Source organism: Lytechinus pictus, chromosome 17 (assembly GCF_037042905.1).
Source record: "Lytechinus pictus isolate F3 Inbred chromosome 17, Lp3.0, whole genome shotgun sequence".
NCBI lineage: Eukaryota > Metazoa > Echinodermata > Echinoidea > Temnopleuroida > Toxopneustidae > Lytechinus > Lytechinus pictus.
In genome coordinates this window covers 9,348,883-9,371,030 of record NC_087261.1, presented here as the reverse complement: position 1 = coordinate 9,371,030, position 22,148 = coordinate 9,348,883, and the positions used below count along the sequence as shown (strand labels likewise).

Genomic DNA, 22,148 nt, shown 5'->3' with positions numbered 1-22,148 from the left:
CTTTTGCTTTTGTAAACTGCCTACTTAGAATCCTGTTCATCAATATTTCGACTAAGTAGCTAATCAATATCTCATTCGGTCACGTTTCCCTTTCTAAAAATCATTTACATCGTTTTTACCTTTCCTTTCATGAGGCTACATGTACATTAAACCATTACACTACTTGCTACAAAGACACAATTGAGTTTCATCAGGGACGGCGAAGCAAAGTTGAAAGTTGGGAGGGGGGGTAGAAAAAAAGGGTACTTCCTCTTTTGAAAGAAGGCACATATCTTAAACAAATGACAAATAAGAAAGATTATATATCTATCCCACTATCAATGAAAGAATTCTTTCCTTCTTTTTTTTTTGGGGGGGGGGGGATTTACCAAGACTAGAGAGACTTCCACCAACTACTCCAAAAATGATTTCATCATCTTCACCAATTACCCCTTGAAGGCTGCATTAACCGCCACTATCATCCTCCTCAGCATCATCGATATAAACAAAACTCCCATCATATGAAACTCAATCAACCTCATCTTCATTAAGCTGGATGAAAATCACATCCCTCCTTTCATATCCCCTTCGACACAAAAGAGGAAGACTTGCAAAAGAGCATGATGTCAAAGGAAAAGTCACTTTTTATATACATGAAGATACTAGGCCAACCATAACATACTTTGTTTCAATACTTAAAATTGTTTTTTTTTATTATGATAAAACTGTTGTATTGATATAAGGTTAACCTTTAAAAAGAATTAGATATTCTATTTACATATTGTACATTTTCTAGAACATTTCAAAAGAAACTATTTATATCATAACTACATATACATGTACTTGGATCAAAATTGTTTATCAAGGGCCCTGTCTTTCACAGAGTTGTGAAAAGGTCCAAATCAAACTGAAATTATGAGATAATAATACATAGAATTTATATAGCGTCTTTTCCATTATAATTAAATGCTCAAGGCGCTTAGAAAACAGCAAAAACAAAAAGTAAAGATAAGTAAAGAGAAAAAAAGCACATTAAAATGGAGGAAAAATCTGTCTTTAAGCCTAGTACCTTCTGGTGAACAAATGTACTTTTAGATTAATCACAATTCCTAGTTACATAATTTGAAATCAATCCAAAATTGAATTTTATTTGTAACAGAGGGCCATCCAAGATCCAATCTAACAAAGAGTTATGATAAATTCAAAACTCAAACTGGGTCTACATATACAGAGCTGCCAAGTTGTATTTTGCATTTTCAGTATGCTTATCCCCAAAAATCAGTATTTTGACAAAAAAAAATCAGTATTTTTACCGTGTGAGATAAATATGCAGACCTGCCAACCTCTGGGAATGAAAAACTGTATTCTGTGATAAAAAAAACTGTATTTTTCCCCAAAAAAGTGTATTTCATAATAAAATGCTTGGCGCACTCGCTCATCGCGGCGCTCAAGCTGCATGCAAGCTAAAATGCGCACTGCTCTTGCAGATGAAAAAAAAAACATTAAAACATGTGTATATCTTCACCCTGGTTTTAACAAAATGATTGAAAAAAAAAACAAGTTACGTGAAATTACATTGATCTAATAACCATATTTGTGTACGTTTTATGGAATAGAGACATATAGAGATTATTTTTCTCAATAAATTACGATTTAGTATTAAAAAAAGAAAAAAAAAAAATTTACAAAAAAAAGTACTGCCATATTTTGGTTGCAAAAACGTACTAAATACGGCTAAAACGTACTGGTTGGCAGGTCTGCATATATCTGTCAATCTGTCCTCAAAGACCCCGTTATCATTACCATCCTAAAGCTAGATTATTGGAAACTAATTAGCGGAAAGAGTACTGTCGAATCGCTTTGCCTCGTTAAACTGATTTCAGCAAAAGTGTGGGCACAACCGTTCACCAGGAAGAGATCTTCCCATATTTTGAGCGCGCTAGTCCACACAATGTGTAGAATGTCTATGCTGCGGTTTCAAATTTCGCGCAAAACATGTCACCCTACTAAGAGCATTCCCGTAGCAAAAAGACCACTTTACGTGAAGTGGTTTTGAAAAACACTTCTGGGTGATCAGATGAGAACGCTAACAAAGCGACCTTCCAAACTTATTTCCTGAAACGGTTTCCAGAAAACTAGTTTTACAAAATATAGTGAGAACGGTGTTTATTAGTTCTTGAGTTATTGCAAGTTAAACAATTGGACAACACGGAAACAAATGCCTACCATGGGCAGAAGCATAAAAAAAGAGACAGAGACACATAGATGAGAAAGAGAGAGAATATAGGGACGTCTGCACCAGCCCGAGTTTTCAAATAATCGCGCTATTTCTGATCTGGCCAATTATCCCGATCTGAACAATCTCTAGATTATTTGAAATGGAGACACAATCATCGCGATAGTTCGCTGGATTAATCTCGAGATTGCAATCCTAAAGTCAACTCAGGATTATTTGCAAAATAGCGCGCTATTTACGATTCATCTCGCTAATTCGTAGGTGCAGACGCACTCGAGATTCGACTCAAGATTATTTATTCACGGCGTCAGACCATAATGCATCAATGCCTTGCTCGAGTACGAATTGCTCTGTTTGCGCTGGTGGAGATGGGGTTTCTTGAATCTCAAGATTAATCGCGAAGAGGGCAGATCGGGCTAAAGTCTCGAGATTGAGCAAACTCGGGCTGGTCCAGCACCACTTTGAGACAGCAAACATGACACAAGGTGACCTCTGTAATTCACCTTTAATAAAAAATATGGGTTACTGAAGGTTCACCTTGGCAACAGTTTTTCATCTTTACTCTTTGGTACAAGATGGTCCTGCTTAATATGATTATGATAACAATATACTGGCTTTAGCATGGCTACCCTGATCGGGCGCTCAAGCATTCAAGGAATTCCTTCCTACCGAATACCCATTTAATACCTGGATGGAGAGTGGCAAACGTAGATAAACGCCTTGCCAAAGGACACAAGTGCTGCGGTAGGATTCAAACCCCGGACCCCACTCATCCACAACACCTCTACACCTTTACATCTATGTCATCCAAGGTGACTTCTCTTCGCATCTTTATTCTTGGGTAGGAAAAGGGACTTGGACAGCTTCATCGCCCATGTCTAAATAAATTCTGCTTGACCATACAGGACAATCTCCAGTTCCACATTGCACAGTAAATATTAGAGGTAACCCAAAAGGATGTATATCTCCAGAAGTACAGTTCACTTCCTCCTAGCATAATAAGGACTGTAGGTCACCAAAGGCGATTTCTCTCGGTCATCTTTATTCTTAGGTAGGAAGAGGGACTTGTACGCCTTGGTCTCCTTAGACTAATATCACCATATTTTTCACCCAAAGGGCACCTACATGTATACCGATCTGCATGACAAAGTTCATATTGTACATGTAGGTAATAAAAAAGGATGTTCAGTTCCTCATAGCATAATATGGGTTGTATGTGACCCAAGGCGACTTCTCTCCTTCATCTTTATTCTTGGATAGGAAGAGGGACTTGTACACCTTGGTCTTCTTTGAATCATATTCTGGCCTTGTGGTGGATGGGTCTAGATCCTTCTTGTGTGACCTTCCAGGGACATCCTCAGGCTTTTTGTTTGTTTCCCCAGACATGACGCCTTCGGTTTTACCAGGAATGAATTTCTTGAGGTTGGCAGTCTGGATAGAGAGTTTATCATTGCTGGTACCACTCTTCGTGCTGGTTACTGTTTATGGAATAGAAACAAAAATATTTAAAGGTGTAATTTAAAATGAAAGATTCATAAGTGATTGGTGTAAAACTACCTTGTCTTAATCTTCAGATGAGTTACCTTCATTCAGATTAAACTCATTTGGTCAACATTCATTTTGTCCACCTGGAAAGGTTTAGAATCATATTTGGCTAATTTTGGTCTTATTACAACTTAAACTCAGCCTAAGTGAAAATCAACCCCAGACGATAGTCTATGAAAATGGCTAAAAGATAAACTAGTTGTATACAAAATGAAATTAGACTACTTGGAGCTTGCCAAACTATTATTTACACCAAGTAGCCATAGATCATACAAGGGTGTCCTGAACTGCGAACCAATCTGAATCATTGACATTCTTAGAATAATAATAATTGCACATTTATATTGCGCAATATCTATATGTATATACTCAACTGCGCATTACAATAATGTTATCATTATTATTACCCCGGCTGTAGCCGTGCTGCCTACAGGCGCTCTGGCATTCTAGGAATTTCTTCCTGCCGGGTATGTCTCTCCCGTTACTGTAATTGATATAGAATATAATTGTACGTAGCTCTTGAATAAAGACCCATCCTGGAAGACTAAGAACTGTCCATACCATTTCTTTACACTGTAAGTCGTCAGGACCATCTTAATTGTGAGCACTGGCAATATCATTTTTGGTCGTAAGAGAAAAGCTCTCAACTAAGTAATGTACAGTCCATGTGAAAACATGCTATACAAAAAACTTTATGCATAGCAGTCTTTCAAAAATGTGGAGCAAATTGCGATGCGATACCAGGAAAATAATTCCCTGCTATCTCTTGAATGAATATGAGACAAATCTCAATTTGACTTTGATTTGAATTTTCTATTACTCTACATGTATGTCAAACAGAGCCCCTAGTCCCCTGGTCTTCTTTTCCCCTTATTGTTGAATGACTATTTTCTTCCAGAAGTCATGGCATAACCATCAAGTTATGACTGAATCCAATCTGAAGTTCATAAATGTTAAATTTCAGTCCACATGTAAGAGTTTTTTCTCCTGAGAAAACACAGTGTAAAAACACATAACCAGAGATCATCCACTGGCTTCTGTCATCCCATAGGTCATTTGATTATCAGCATGTTCTGAGTTAGCTAAATTAGCTGATTCGAAGTAGACCCTGAAGCTGGATTGATGTTACCCTTACAGCAATGACCTTTACCCCCTACTTCAGGGGCGGATCCAGGATCTTCCAAAGGGGGAAGCACATTTTCCGAGGAAAAAGCAAAAAAAAAAAAAGGTTTTAAACCCAAATTAAAGGACATTTTGTTCACGAAATAGTTTGACAAGCAATAAAAAAAGTCTCCACTTTCAAAAGGGGAGGCACACTTGTATTTTTCATGGCATTTTTACATTAAAAATTTTAATTGTGCCTCTCGAAAATGGGGGGGGGCATGGGCCGGCTTTGCCCCCCCCCCCTGGATCCGCCAGTGCCCTACTTCCATTTTGCATGATTTGTTTCATCCTTAACCCCACCCTCCTATGCTTCCATCTTACCACTTTTTGTTTTGTCTTGGGGTCTTTCATCATCCACTTTCCTCTTCTGGGCCTTCTTTGCTTTCTGAAAAGAAGAGAAAATGATTCTTCAAAATTTAAAGTAATTCACGTGAAATAAAACCTTGTAAACAAACAAGAAAAAAAGGAAGAAAAAAACAACAACTAGAAACAAAAGATGAAAATAAAGAGAATACTGAAACTATGAAATCAAAATTATATTTAAAAATTACCAGGGGGGTATTATGAAAACAGATATGATAAATTTAAAACTCAAGTGCATCTGAGTCTCCCCCCCCCTAAAAAAAGGAAAAAAGAAAGAAGGCTAGTAGTAAATCAAACAATCGGATGAGGTAAAAGTGGATGAAAACAATAAGGAAAAGGGAAAACAGTAACATGAGTACATGCAGGTTGCATTGCTTCCACATCAAATCCCAGAGATGCCAACCTAAAGGGATGGTTGTCAGGAATATTTACCATATTTGTCAGGAACAAATGGGAGTTTCTCAGGAACATCCCGCGAAGTAGCATCGTTTATACAGGGATGCCACTAGGTGTCCTCCAAAAATACTGAAACTCATCGCGGGCCGGGACAGTGTCCAAGAAAATTTTTTTTAGGGGGTTCCACCTTTAATTTTGGGATGGACACATGTCACAGGTAAAAAATTGGACAAGCAACAACCAAAAAAAAAAAAAAAATAGGAGGGGGGGGGGGTCTGCCCCCACCTCAAATTTAGGGGAGGGGTGGGGGGAGGACCAAGTGGCTTCTTACCTTGTTGTGATCGATGACTTTGAAGTCAATTAGGTTTGAAAAACTGACAGTAGTTAGTTGTGTGTTTCTCATAGAACGCTAGACCAATAGCTTCAGTCTCTGTATTTTGGTTGTTCAGCTGAACCGCGTTGGCTCCACTCACCAACACATAGACTGAAGAGTTGTTGGCCCGTCAGCTAACCTAGGGAGCTCTGGGCTAGCTGATACGTACGTAACCCAAGGAGCTCCGGCCCGCTTTTCGGGCCGGAGCTCCCTGAGTTCCGTATCAGCATGCAGCAGTAACGTTAGATCTAACATTCGGCGGAAACCCGATTTTCGGATCGTTTTTGGTACATCAAATGTCACATTATGAAAAAATAATTACATCCAAACTTACGAGAAAATATATAAAATTCAGAAACATCGTACCTTAGACCGCAGTTACCGCTAATTCCTTTCAAATGATGATCAAAACTTAGTCATCCTCGATTCCTTCGTTGGTCATCGTAAGTTGCCATCTTGGATGACGTCATCATCTTTACAGTCGTATTTACCAGTCGCTATTATACCGCGATTCGTGCCGCTGATTTGTGCTTGTCTATGTGCGTGCGTTCGGAACTTGTCGCTCGCATTGATTGGCCAGGATATCGATAATTCTAATCAGAAAGCCTTGATAAAAGCATAACTCAATGAACGTAGTAGGCAGTGCGCGCGTTTATAAATTATAGTAGAGAAACTCCCGTTGGTTTACCGTTGGCCACACACACGCTGCATGCACGATACATGTATACACAATACACGCATATACATGCACAATACACAATACACGCATATATACACATGCACAGCAAAGCAATACACAATACACATGTATTGTAGTTGTTTTTTCCGTAACCTTTTTATTGTTGCCGTAACACCGTAATTGGAGGAATAAAATCGGAACAAATACGGCGAATCCGTAACGGTTGGCATCTCTGCAAATCCATGCTTTCTGTCATTGTTTTATATCAAATTAAAATACATGTCGCAAAGACGATCCCAAAATAAATTCTAAAAAAAGAAGAGTTTGTCTCCTCATGGCATGTGTAAAAATCAGCTCAATATTTTCTGGCATTTTTGCCCCCTCTCAACAATAGAACCTAAAACAAAGCTAATGGAAATTGCAGAATTTATTAGCCATTGGGTTAAGGTTCAAAGTACTTTAAGATCAAATACCTTTAATTCTTTGGCCAATGCTCTCCTTTTGTTCATCTGTTCTGTAAGGATTTTTACATCTTCATCAGAACCATTGATAAGTATTCCATCTTCAACAGAGAAATCTTTGCCACACTACAATGAAAGGAAAATAAACTTTTTAAAAGCTAGGTGCCTGTAGTTGCAGAGAATGTGATCAAGGCTTATCATGCAAATGTTCAAAGGTCATCTAATTTAATATCTTTATAAGGTTTCTGTGGAAGGGGCCCGTAACATATAAAAGCATAGCAATCATCGTAGAACATCTTTTCTTTTTACATTGTTTAGCACTGACTACAATGTACGTACAATCAATCGTTAAAATCAAGCATACATGTACATACAAGAATCCCAGCCATGGCATAATTTCCTCCAGCAAGAAATTTATCTGCTTTGTGCTGCACTCGACCCAGGTGAGGTAAATGGGTACCTGGCAGGAATTTATTCCTTGAAATGCCACCATGTTGTAAAAGGCTCGGGCCTAGAGCCAGGGTAATAATATTCCAATTAAGCGCATAGGGACGCATTTGGCAGTGATATGCGCTATATAAGCATGTTGGTATTATTATTACAATCAAGTGCTAACCTTTGTATTGATGGACCCTGGGCCCATAACACAAAGATTAGCGATTGATCGCTAAATGAAACAGCCAATCAAGATCATCGTTGCCTGCGCATTATGCTCAGTAGACTGACAAGGAACCAATCAGAATTGTTCTTTCAAATTAGAAATTAATTGCTAAACTTTGTGTTACAGGGCCCTAGTGTGATATTCATATTGAAAAATGGAGATCAGAGCTGCCAACCTGAACAAGAACATTTCAATATTTTAAAAGGTGAAGATCAGAATATTGGTGAGGAAATCAGTATTTACAAAAAAATACCATAGGACAACACATAAAACTGGAAATTTAGAAATCAGTATTTTGCATGAAACCATCAGTATTCTTCTCATTTTTTCAGTACTAAATATGGAAAATCCCTACTACTGTGGGCGCGTTGTGGTCTAGTGGTTCTGACTCTCGCCTTTCAAATAGAGGGTCGTGGGTTTGAATCCTAGCCATGGCGTGTTTTCCTTCAGCAAGAAATTTATCCACACTGTGCTGCACTCGACCCAGGTGAGGTGAATGGGTACCCGGCAGTATTATTTCCTTGAATGCACTGAGCGCCGGTGATGGTAGCTCGAGCTAAGGCCGGGGTAATAATAGCAGCGCTTTGTATCCTCAGGCAAAAAGAGCTTTATAAATCCAGCTATTATTACTACTTGTCAGCTCTGTGAGATGATAATAACGACAAATGAAAGTGATGGAGAGAAAACGTATAGCAATAATATGGACTACATGATAAGTTCTGACAAACCAGAAAAGATACACTGTATGTAAGGATTGAAGGCAGATGGTGGAGAAATAAGAGGACCAAGGGGGCATTTGATCTACACTGGTCGTCTTACAAACTGTCCGATCTGACCACACAATCCTTGGTGTTGATTGGCTGAGAAACACATGTACAGGAGTCTGACTGTTACCTCGGTAAGCATCAGATGACAACAACTTGTCATTTACGTGGAAGATGTTTGCAGCTCACCATGTGGTAAGTCCTGGAAAGGACTGTTGGGTGATGATAGAGATAGAAATGAAAGATGAGGAAGCAAAATTTGAGATTGAGAAATATCTGTCATGATTATACGTTTGTAGTACAAAGTGATTGTAAACCAGACAAAACTGATCAGTTGGATAAGATGAGAAGTTCTAGTGGCATTGAGTGGAAGATGAGTTGAGAAGACCTTGCAGTGATAAGCAGTTGAATGGTGATGAGTACATGAGCAGTGTTAGTAGAACCAATGAGGCGTCTCAACGTCCCTCACAGCTGACTGTCCGTCATCAGGACTCGTCAGAAATGACAACTTTCATGAAACAGTCACCCGAGTTTTAAGGCAGCTAAACTTGCCATCAACATTCTATCAGAGGTGAATTGTAATCGCTGCATAAGAGGTCACCTAAGGAACACATATCACATAAAATGAGCTTTAATGTAATCAAATAAAAAGGCTTTTAACTTGCAATTATCTTACCTTGTGACACACAGTCGATTTGACTTCTTTGAAAGCTTTTTCTGAAACGACACATCCGCAGCCCCAGAGAAAACAAAACCTATATGAAGAAAAAACATTTTCACAAGCAAATTTGAACATATTTCTTGAATGTATTTCGCTTCTAATATTCTTAAATAAATTTTCAGTCATTTTTCAAATATTTTTTTCATCTTTCGTACTATCAATAATAATACTAACAATAACTTTTTGTCATTTATAAGCAATTATGTTTTAGACGAAAACTGCTAGAGAACACACACAAAAGGATGTTCATAACAAGATCAAAGCAACAGTAAGCTTCAATACAAGTCCACAGCATGTATAGTTAGGCCATACTGCATCACTTCTCAAAATTATAAAATTCTAAAGAACCGATTACGGATAATGTATCACTGATCATACATCCATGCTTCACCTTGCATAGCATGATATTTTCTCAGGATTTATTTCTCTGGCAGTTCAGGTAACTTGGGCCCTGTCTCACGGAGAATCATGATTGACCTCATCAATTTCATCTACATTTCAACTATTTATAGCATATATCAAACTTTCAACAACAACAAATTGTCAATATTTAGTGATTTGATAGATACATGTACAAGGTGACCAGATTTCACAAAATGAAATACGGGACAAAGCACGAGCGGATCGACCAACCCAGGTCTTAATTTTTTTTTTTAATGAGCAAAGAAGGCTACACAATGTTAAAAAAATTATGTAACTATTCGTTTGCAATATTGGGTAGCAAGAAAATCACTGCAGAACTTTCAAAAGTTTATAGCATTCAATTTTATTGTTGTATCTGCTCGTCCTCTGTTGGTTATTTGATGAAAATTCTTCACTTTTCTATGTACTGATTATAGTTTGTTCAATATTCTCAAATATGGGACAAATAGGCGTCCCAAGAAGGGTTTGTCAGGACGCCGGGACAGAGGAGCAAAATACGGGAAATGCAGGACGTCCGGTCACCCTGTATATGTATTGAGTTTGAAATGAAGAATGTAGTATTATCAGGAAAAAAAATATTGCTGATTTGAATAAAAGTTGACCAAATGTGACTTCAAAGAACTCATTTTTCCTAATTGAGTTATTACTTACCTATACTTTCCATTCATCTCCAAACCAGTAACAGGGCAGATATACGGAGCAGTTTGTCGGTCTACGTAACCATCGCCTTTATCTCCTTTATGACCTTTGTAAGCGGGATTATCGGTCAAGTTCAGCTGCTTTACATCCTGTTGAAGAGTAATAATATGGTAGAATGATCATATTAAAAGATGGTACAAATCATTGAGCATACATATATAAATCAAATGAAGACCAAAGCCTTAAAGGGATGGTCCGGGCTGAAAATATTTATATCTTAATACATAGAGTAGAATTCACTGAGCAAAATGTCGAAAATTTCATCAAAATCGGATAACAAATAATAAAGTAATTAAAGTTTAAAGTTTAGCAATATTTTGTGAAAACAGTCGTCATGAATACTCATTAGGTGGGCTGATGATGTCACATCCCCACTTTCCGTTTTCTTATGTTATTACATAAAATCATAATTTTTTCATTATTTCATACTTGTGTGAATAATATGTCTCCCTTATAATGAAATAAGTTGCAGCAATAATTATCTAATGCACTAAATCAGTTGTCAATCCAATTTTTCTAGTTCTTGGAGGAAAAAATTTCAATAAACCTAAATTCATATAATAAATTACAAAAGAACAAGTGGGGATGTGACATCATCAGCCCACCTAATGAATATTCATGACGACTGTTTTCACAAATATTGCTAAACTTTGAAATTCAATAACTTTGTTATTTGTTATCCGATTTTGATGAAATTTTCGGCATTTTGCTCAGTGAATTCTACTCTATTTATTAAGCTATAAATACTTTCAGCCCGGACCATCCCTTTAAACTAAAGATAATCATTGGTCAAGATCAGCTGCTGATATGCAATACAGTATAATGTTCACATCACAAGATCATAGAACTTGTTGAGCATACAGAAAATAAAGACCAAATCTTATATTGAGTTTTGGAGAAACAGAAGATGATTATCAGTCAAGATCAGATGCTTCAGGTTCTGACCCCAAATACATGTATATAATATGATAGAATGATCACATTATGAGATTGTACAACTTATTACTCATCCTAAATCAAATGAAGTCTAAAGGCTACATATATCAAGGTTTAGCTAAAAACTAAAGACTATAATTTGTCTAAAAATTTGTTATTCAATGTTGCATAGAATGACTATGCTCACCATGAAAAACATGCTGTATGAAAGATGAGAACTACAATCAAATATTTATCAGTACAACTTACTAAAAATGTCAGTTAAGAAAGTCAAGTCCAAGTCTTTTAGAAGTAATTATTTGTGTCTTTTGGGGATAAAACCACATGTCTATCAGGGAATAGGACAAACATGTACTAGGTTGTTTCCTTTTTCTGGAATGTTTGGATAAGAAAATTGCAGTAACTTTTTTTCTGGAAAGCATATAAGCCTACCAGGTACGTAGCATCAGTTCCATACAGTACAAGATCCTACAAAGCATTCCATGGGCCCAATTTTCTGGGGACAATAGTGACTCCATTATGCTTGTGCATGGGCCCGTACATTTCTCTGTCATAGTTGATGCTGGATATGCTAAATACTGCCTACAACTGCATTTCATCTATTTCACAAGCAGCAGAAGACATTTGTTCTCTTGCTGAAAAGTATTTCAATATCAATTATTTGATAAAAACCATTGTTTTATCAAATGAATAAAGAATCATTGAATTTTGAAAATAATTTTCATTCTGTCTGGAATCTTGCTTTTTTGTGTGGGTGTGGGGTGGTCAGGGTTATCTCTATTGTTACCTTCAGACTCTTTAAATGTTGCGCTGACTCAGACTTAGACTTATCAAGCAAAAATTCAAGCACCGCCTCCTTGTTGTACAACCTGAATACAAAGAGGAATACAGAAATATTTCACAGAAATTAGAAAGCTAGGAAGAAAGGGGATTGCAACCAGAGAGAAGACTGGTGGTTTCCACAACTCTAATACACATCCAACTGCTTAAACTCGTTTACCTGTACAGGGGCCCGTTGCAGAAACAGTTGCGATCAAACGCAACTCAAAACATATTGCGCAACTTGATTTTCAGCTATTCTCCTGAGGACGACAAGAACACACTTGTCGAAACGTCGAGATTGGGTGGTCCTTTTCAGGACCAACACTTGCCCAAGAAAGATACATGGTGTACCGTGAAACCTACTACACGATTTACAGCCAATGAGGCAGCCATATTCAGGACTTGCGCTTGATATTTTTACTTGCGTTTAAACGCAACTCTTTCTGCAACAGGCCCCAGGTGCCTCTGCCTATTAAAATAAATCTGTTCAACTTCTGTAAAATTGTGACATACATGTAGAAGATGTTATTCACATATTTTGCATAATCTGGGGCCCGTTGCGTAGTATTATGATTACTTTGCCATCCAAAGGTAACTGGCATGGAATGCTTGATTTTGACTGGTTGTTTAGCCTTGTAACCATGGTAGTTAACATTGGATGGCAAAGTTAAAATAATAATAACTTTACGCAACGGGGCTCTGGTCTGAAATATTGCTATGAGTTAAGCAATTATTTGACTTACCCAAGGTCAACTTATGCAGACTCCTGTTAAATAATTACACACATTTGCTCCTGCGGCGATTGCTATTATTTCAATTTTTCAAAAGATACAAAATTTGTGAAAAGGTTTAACTTCAAATTGATTTTAGGATTTGAATTTTTCCAAAGATACAAAGATATGTGAAAAAGTTTAAGCTCAAAACAATTTCAAGATTACAATTAGGGATGGGGATAATCTAGATGGAGGTAACCGTCACTGTAGAAAATATTAATTTCAATTTCAATTCATTTCAACCATAAAAATAACCAATTTAATGGTAAATGATACAAATATGGCAGAGTTTATCACAACGTAAAAATTAAGAGCTAGCAAGAAACAAATATTAAAATATATTGTGGAGGCTGTAACTTTTGAAAGTAGCCCCTAGGGAAATAATACAAACCTTCCTAGCTCACAGGCCACCATTGGTTGCCTCAGTCTTTCTTGTGTAAGGGCACAATGATGCCATCTTGCGACCCTCTCCATGTTCTGATCAGCCTGAAATATACAACCATAATAACCATAATAAGCAATAAACATTTGTAAAAGAAATGCAATCTGTTCATCATTATAAAATATAATTTATAGTCAATAATGTTGCTTTAATTGACCACATTTGTACTAGGAGTATCTGATGATAAAATAGTACAAGTACACATGAGTGGACTTTGTAACTTTACCATCCATCTTAATTCAGTCTTAGTCAAACTGGCATTTCTATTTGATTCAGCTTTGTAACAAATGAGATGAAGATACAGATCATTTTGTGGGATCCTGTGCCGATTTCTTATCTCACAGAGAATACCTTCTTGCAAAACTGAAAGGAAGGCACATGCAAGATGAAATATTATGCCTGTATGACCCCATCAAGAACAGGAATTATAGTAGAGTGGTACTCCTACCCATCATAACCTTGTTCATTGAATGAGTCCTCCTACCAAGCTCACTTAATCTTCCTTCTTCAGTTTGCTTTCAGCTTGTAACGGTTATTTTTATATAAAATTCATATGAAACGTATCTCTTTCCTGTCCTCAATGAATTGATTATGTAATTTAACCTTCAAATGCAATGTCCTGGATGGATGGATTATTAAAGGACAAGTCCATCCCAACAAAAAGTTGATTTGAATAAAAAGAGAAAAATCAAACAAGCATAACACTGAAAATTTCATCAACATCAGATGTAAAATAAGAAAGTTATGACATTTTAAAGTTCGCTTAATTTCACAAAACATTTATATGCACATCCTGGCTGGTATGCAAATGAGGAGACTATGATGTCATCCACTCAATATTTCTTTTGTATGTTATTATATGAAATATGAAATATTATAATTTTCTCCTCATTGTCAAGTGATACAACAAATAATTCCTCCCTGAACATGTGGAATTAGCATTAATACTATATGATTCAGTCAAGTTGGTCCTTATTGTCAGATATATAAAAAATGAAATATTGTATAATACGCCAGGGCTCGACACTAGCGCCGGTCCAACGGTCTTGACCGGTAAAAATCGCTGTCGGGCTAGTACATTTTCAGAAATAGCAGGATTTACTGGTCCGACATGACCAGTAAAAAAATATCATTGTCGGGCCAGTAATTTTTCCAAAAATAGCAAGATTTATGGGTCCGAAATGACCAGTAATAAAAACCATTGTTGGGCCAGTAACTTTTCCAGAAATGGTCAAGTTCACTGATCCAACATAAACATAAAAAATATTCCATGACTAAAATTGCAAACCATTTTCCTCCCGTTAATTTCTGTCATTCACACACAAAATACACACAGAATTATAAATCGCATGCAATTTTTACTAGGGTAACATACACAGTGTACATGCTAGCCAGCCACACAGCCGGCCCACATGGTAAATTATCTACTGGCTGCACGAACGAAGCTTGGCTAACCTCTGGCAGAAATCTCTCACAGAACGGTCAAAATTCACATTTCACACTAATGAAAAGCTCTTATAATGTCCATATTTCCTAAAAATTGGGGTAACTTGGTCATTGTAAGCAGTAAAAGGAGAAATTTTCACCTCTGTTTTAGTTCAAACAGATCGGGTTTCGAGTGATATCGTCTGAATACATGATAGCCCCACATGCATATGTGTGTGTTGATACACTTGGTTTCTTTCGTAGCTATATTTTAATTGAGCAAAAAAGAAACTGATAATTTATTTATGATGATAGTTTTAGCTTTCTTCCTCTGTTTTCTTTCTATCTTCCTTTCCTTCTTTCTTTTCAATCTTTCCTTGTTTCTTCCCTCTCTTCTTTCATTGCTTTGTTACTGTCCTTCTTTTTTAATTCTCCTTTTTTTTGTCTTTCGTTCGTTCATTCTTTCTGTCCTTTTTGAAAATATTTTTCTTTTTTTCTTTCTTTTTTGATTTCTTTCTCTCTTTAATTCTTGAGTCCATCCATCCTATATTTATCTCTTCTTTCTTTCTTCCTTTCTTTCTTTCCTTCCTTCTTTTCATCCTTTCTTTCCTTCATTCTTTGTTACTTTCTTTATCCCTTCCTTCCATCCTTCCTTTATTTACCCTTTCTCTTTAATTCTTGAGTCCATCCATCCTATATTTATCTCTTCTTTCTTTCTTCCTTCTTTCATTCATTCCTTCCTTTCTTCTTTCTGTCTTTTGTTCTTTCTTTCTTTTTTCCCTTCATTCCATCTATCCTTTATTTACCCTTTCTCTTTAATTCTTGAGTCCATCCATCCTATATTTATCTCTTCTTTCTTTCTTCCTTCTTTCATTCATTCCTTCCTTTCTTCTTTCTGTCTTTTGTTCTTTCTTTCTTTTTTCCCTTCATTCCATCTATCCTTTTACCTTTTCTTTCTTTCTTTTTTTTACTGCTTGCTTCCTTTCTTCTTTCATTCTTTATTTCCTTCATTCCTTCCTTTCTGTCTTTCGGTCTTTTTTTTTCTTCCTTCCATCTTTTCTTTTACCTTTTCTTTCTTTTTTATATTGCTTGCTTCCTTCCTTCCTTCTTTATTTCTTTCCTTCATTCTTTTTTCCTTCTATCATTTTACCTTTTATTTATTTCTTCCTTAATTCTTTTCTTCCTTCTTTCAATCCTTCCTTTCTTTCTTTGTTCCTTCTTTTCATCTCTCCTTTTACCTTTTTTTCTTTTTTATTGCTTTTTTCCTTCATTACTTTCTGTCTTTTCTTTCTTTGTTTGCTTAATTTCTTTCTTCTTACTTTTGTTCTTTCTTCCTTCCTTCCTTCCTTTCCTTCTTTCTTTCTTTAGTTCTTTCTTTTTTTCCTTCCTTCACATCTATCCTTTTTTTACCTTTTCTTTTTTCTTCCTTCCTTCCTTTCATTATTTTTTCTTTGTTTGTTCATTTGTTTCTTTCTTTTTTGCTTTCTTTTTGTCTTTCATTCCTTCATTTTTTTTGGGGGGGGTAACAAGAAAGGACAGCAAATTTTTTTAATGTTTTCTTTATTTTTTGGGACCAGTAGATTGTAGGTTCGGACCAGTAAAAAGTGGAAAAACTGGGTATCTACTGATCCGACATGAATAGGTTTGACCAGTAGAAAAAAAGGGTTAGTGTGGAGGCCTGAATACGCCCACAACAAGGTATGTTAGGTATGTTATATAATTCAAACAATAAAAACAAAAGAAATAGTGAGTGATGGACATCATCGACTTACTCACCTAGTTGTGCCTATCACTGTTTTGTGAAAAATAAGCGAAACTTTAAAATGTCATAACTTTCTTATTTTACATACGATTTTGATGAAATTTTCAGCACTATGCTAGTTTGATTTTCTCTATTTATTCATTTCAGCATTTTCCTGCGGTGGAGTTGACCTTTAATACTAGCCAGGAGGCTCCTAGAGAGAAAAAAATCATTTACCAACGTATGCTTACTCAGTTACTCTCCACTGAGCCAGGGATTGCGTCCCATTCATGTGTGTGTACCGTGAAAAAAAATGAAAAATTCGCCCCCGAGATTTCTACTTTCCTTCTAAAGGATCTAGCCCTAAATCATGTAAATGGGATACAACTTCATTTCCGACATTTCTACTACATTGATTTCATTTTTGAACAAGAATTCATTAAAAAATGAGAAAAATATTATGAAAAGACGGGGAAAATTTGCCATGTTTACATCACCATTCTTTGTCTTGCGCCAAGGCTGCAGCACGCATAGACCAAAAGCTTCGGTCTCTGTTAAATTGGTTGTTCCGCTGAACTCGGTTGGCTCCACTCATAAAAATGTATAAAAAGAAATGGACCAAAATAAAGATTATTCTGTTTTGGCCCGAGTGAAGTGCACCAAAATGGGAAAAAATATTTTTTTAAATAAAAAAATGCTGACTTACTTCGGCTGTCGCGCAACTCCCACTTCCTGGTTTATCCAAACTTAATACATAAACATATACGGTATGGCCGTTGAGTCCCTGTGCAGATCGAGTTAACGTTAGAACTTCAGTCTCTCTGACGAGTGGAGCCAACGAAGTTCAGCGGAACAACCATACAGAGACCGAAGCTTTTAAGTTTTGAAAAGACTAAGGTCTACAGCACACATATCGCGAAAGTTTCAGTTTTTTTGCGGTACACGCACATGAATGGGACGCAATCCATGGCTCCGTGGAGAGTAAGCATACGTTAGTAAATGATTTTACTCTCTGGCTATGGATTACGTCATAGGGCCTCCTGCATTTTGGTGCTGATCTCCGACAAAAGCACAGGAAGAACTAGACCAAAAGCTTCGGTCTCTGTTATGTTGGTTGTTCAGCTGAACTCCGTTGGCTTCACTCACCAAATACAGAGACCGAAGTTCTAGCGCGATCTGACTACAGGGGACTCAACAATGGCCATATGTTTATGTATTAAGTTCGGATAAAACAGGGCAGTGAAGTTGTGCGACAGCCGAGGTAAGTCACTGTTTTTGTTCCTTTTAACTTGATTTTGCCCGTTTTTTGGGCAATTAATACCAAGAGGGAATATTAATTTGCATTTCGGTCGCGTTAGCCATTAATCTTCAAAAGTTTGATTCATTAAAGACAAAAATTGAAGAGCCCCGATGTGTGGATTTTGCATTGTAAGTCCCCTAATGGTGGCTGCACGATAGTGAGCCGTCTGTGTACGAGGAGAAATTTTTTTTTTAATGTTTAAAAAGTCCTCGAAACAGACGGCTGCCAGCTGTCTAAGCCACTCCTAGTACCAATGAGGTCCAAACATTACATGTATGGACCTCATAGGCGACATCAGTGATAAAACCGGTTAGACATTGCCGTTTCTATTTGCACCCAAGAACTTTGGCAAATGTACGCCTTAATACATAGTGGATGGTAACAATTTAGGTATTAATTAGTTTTAAACATGATAAGGAAACTTCTACGACATTTGAAATTTAATGGATTGAGGTTAAACTTACATTTTCAGTCTTTTTTCTTGAATTCTTGGTGAGCGTTCCAAACGCTGTGGGGACTGATCAACTACGATGTGATTCACGTACTGGTCAGCTGATCGGTCAGGTGATCGGTTGGTTATCTTTTTGTCAGACGTTCATAATTTATATTACAATATATCAATCTTCAGTATCTTGATTTCAAGCATCAGTATTGCAGGGAAAAGTCATTATCGATTGGAATCAATGGCAGATCGGGGGGGGGGGGGGTTGAGCATTTCTGGCCCGTTCCACCTTTTGAGATTCATAGTCAATATTTTGGATGTAAAAAAAAAATGTCGTTCGTACAAAGTTAAGTCCCCCCCCCCACCTCCTTATGAGAATCACAGCAATATTTGTAATGGGGATATTTTGTTCATATTCTTTGCTCTTTTTTGTCCTTTTCTTTTTTGCTTCCCAAATTTATTTTACTTTGAACATATGACTTTCTATATTTAATGACAAACTTTTTTAGGGGGGTGGGGGCTTGCCAAATATAACGCGCGACAAGATGACCTTCTTTTTTTAGTGACAACTTTTTTTTTATTTGTCAAATTTTACGAGAGACAAAATGACCTTCGATCATTATTAATTAAACCTTTTTTTTGGAGGGTAGGGGGCTCGCCAAATAGTGACACACTTTTTTTTGTAAAATGTTATGCAAGAAAAAATGATCTTCAATCATTATCAGCTACCTTTCATTTTTTTTTAGGGGGGGGGGGGCTTGTCAAATTTTACGTGGGACAAATGACCTTCATTTTTTAGTGATTTTTTTTTTTATACTCGACAAATTTTAAGAGGAACAAAATGGCCTTCAATCATTTTTAGTTAAAACCTTTTTTTGGGAGGGGGGCTTGCCAAATATTTCACAAACAAAATGAACTTCTAGTTTAGTGACCATCTTTTTATTACTTTTAAAATTTCACGCAGGACAAAATGACCTTCACTTTTTTTTAATGTTATGTTATATCGAGATTTTTTACCTGACTGCTAAAAAAGCACGAATGCCTGTGAGCAAGCAACCAGGGGACCAACGGCTTAAGGTCCTCTCCGAGGGACCTGGTAATGAGGATAAGCCTTAAGGGCACTAGCGCACCACTTGGGAATCGAACCCGGGTCACCGGAATCCGAAACCCCTGCTCTACCGACTGAGCCATCGCGCCTCCGATATGTTAAACTTGGGGGGGGGGGAGGCTTGCCAAATATTACACGGACAAAATGAGTCTTTTATTTTTAGTAACCATCTTTTCTTTTTACTTGTCAAATCTTACGCGAGACAAAATGACAATTTTTCTGTGATAACCTTTTTGGGGGGGTTGTCAAATTTTACTTGAGAAATTGCACCCCCCTACTTTGGAAAATCGAAGATTAAGATCATGAGTATAGCCTACATCTCAGAGGCATAAACAGATGGGGGCATGGCTGGCCATCCCCCGAGTGGATTTCACCTGAAAAAAAAACATAGGAGCAACGGAAGGAAGAAAGAAAGAAAAATGAAAGAAAGAACGAAAGGAAATTTAAAAAGGAAAGTAATGTGAGAACAAATAATCCGGGGGGGGGGGGGCTACTCAGATAATAAAAAAATCTGCCATCTGTAATTAAATTGGATTAGTTAATATCCAGAGGTCCCAGGGCTACCAACATACATGTAGCGCGGGCAGTGCATGGCGTACCTAGGATTTTCCACAGGGGGGCAAAATCGGCCGCCAAAAAATTTGACAAGCAAAAAAAAAGGAAAAAAAGGCTCTTCAATGAAAAAGGTCTTCAATCGTACCAGAAAAAATTTGACAAGCAAAAAAAAAGTCTTCAAGCTCGCCAGGGGGGGGGGGCAAAATAGGTATTCAAGCTCGTCGGGGGGGGGGGGGCAGAGATATGTAATTTGCATGGGTTTGTGACTCATCGGGGGGGGCAGACTGCCCCCCCCTCCTAGGTACGCTAGTGCTCGGGACTTACATTACGTAACTTGTATCTTCCACATGCGACATGTACTATGCCCCCTCTTATATACCCCTGTTATGCCCCTGCACAGACTCGTCTACATTGATTTCGATATTTAAGCGTCATTATAAAATTATAGCAAAAAGAACGCCTTGATTAAAGGCCATTACCCCTAGAGACTCGCGAGCGTCATGTGACAACTCGCCCTGGATTTGCACGTACAGGATCCTATGGCGACAAAATCCATCGCAAGAGTTGGCCAGAAGAGGCGATGAAAACACAAAATTTGGAAAGAAAAGAACCCGTGAGTACCCGTTTTACATTATAATTATGAAATTAGTATATAATTGATAACATAGACCTAAATTTAGGCCGTAATTTTGATTAATTTGCTGGAAATTCAAGGCCAAAACGTACCCGTCTGGCGTCGACTTTTCCAACACGCGTTGGAATAGCGGTGTAGCCCCAGAGTGGTCTAAGCCTAAGGAAGAACAAGAAGATTCAACACAGATCATTACGAGTGGGACTGTGGATAATTATCTTGAATAACAAACGCATTTTTTCTCACCTTTTCAGGTCTTCTCTTTGTCCTGACAAGATCCTGACGGCCAGGAATGCTTCCTCCATCTCCTCCCATTCTCAAAATAATTTTCACGACCTAAATTTGCCTTAAAATGTAGAGTCTACCCCGAATTTGGACGACGACGACACTAAAAAGTTACACTCCCAGAAGAAAACAAACAGGGAAACTGATTGCGCCATCTGCGTTCATCTTCGCTTCGTGCATTTTTGTGCTCTTATGTTTCTTTTTCTCTTAATTCCCTCCAGATCCAGCAAATGGTTTCTGCACTAATATTGACTATTGTTCCTCTCCTCATTAAGATAAAAAATGAATAAATAAATAAAACAAGAAGAAGAGGAGGAGGAGGAGAGCGAAATGATCAGAAAATTATTAGGGGAAGGGAAGAATGGGCAAATTGCAAAACTTTCATATTCTCGTTTTCAAGTCAATCATAATACATTTCGCGCTTCGCACATTCATTTGTTTGGGTTTTTTTTTTTTAGTGAGATGTATACAAAACAAAGGTCCTTAAAATGTGACAGATTTACATATCTGGCGTCGTTGCACACTTTCTTATACACCATTGCAAATAGGGCCCACTATCTACCATTGTCAGATACATTATCAATAATCAAATAAAGCGCGCTGTGCGAGCTGAAAAAAATTGACATTCCAACTTGAAAATGGAAATTCGAATCTAAGCATATTTTGTAATCATGGGCAGGATAGGTATATTACTAAACAATGCGAGCACGAAGCATGAGCGGAAAAATTGAGATTTAGACCTAAAAACTGGTCACTCTATTCACGTTTTGTAAATCATGAAAAGAATGGGTAATTGGTATCCTAAATCAATTATGTGAGCGCGAAGCAGAAAATTTTAGTCTGAAACTGGATCTAATCATGTTTAAATAATAATAATAATAAAGCTGCGTATCTCAATAAACATGCGTGCATGTTTTAGATTTATACCTAGTATATGGGTATATATACTAAATATATATTTTATCATGAAAATCAATAATGTGACCGCGAAGCGCGACCTGAAAATATTTAAATTTCCTATCTGAAAAAGGGTAAATTGAAGCACTGTCACAGTGTAGGAAAATTGTGAAGTGGATATTATGGATCGCTCTTATAATAAATGATGTGAGCGCGAAGCACAAGTTTATATTTTTTATCATTTTATTTTTACCTAGGACCGGGACATTCTAAGGACATTTTGTCATCATATAAAAAAAAAGATTTTCTTCTATTCCTCTTCCTAAG

General features: G+C 37.1%; 1 protein-coding gene across 1 annotated transcript; it reads right to left on the bottom strand.

Moving 5' to 3' along the window:
• Window positions 1-658: 658 nt before the first annotated feature.
• Window positions 659-21,059, bottom strand: LOC129281080 (replication termination factor 2-like). Its single transcript, XM_064112005.1, has 8 exons — window positions 20,886-21,059; window positions 13,387-13,481; window positions 12,188-12,269; window positions 10,417-10,553; window positions 9,298-9,376; window positions 7,209-7,322; window positions 5,246-5,309; window positions 659-3,693 (listed from the first exon to the last, which is right to left on the bottom strand). The coding sequence occupies exons 1-8, from the start codon at window positions 20,952-20,954 to the stop codon at window positions 3,401-3,403; spliced, it is 933 nt and encodes a 310-aa protein (XP_063968075.1). The 5' UTR covers window positions 20,955-21,059; the 3' UTR covers window positions 659-3,400.
• Window positions 21,060-22,148: the final 1,089 nt, after the last annotated feature.

Coding starts and splice junctions, on each gene's coding strand:
- LOC129281080 (XM_064112005.1), bottom strand. CDS start 20,954: ATGGGAGGAGATGGAGGAAGCATTCCTGGCCGTCAGGATCTTGTCAGG. Junction 10,554..12,187: donor AACATTTAAAGAGTCTGAAG/GTAACAATAGAG, acceptor ACTCTTCAACAG/GATGTAAAGCAGCTGAACTT. Junction 9,377..10,416: donor GAGATGAATGGAAAGTATAG/GTAAGTAATAAC, acceptor TTCTTCATATAG/GTTTTGTTTTCTCTGGGGCT.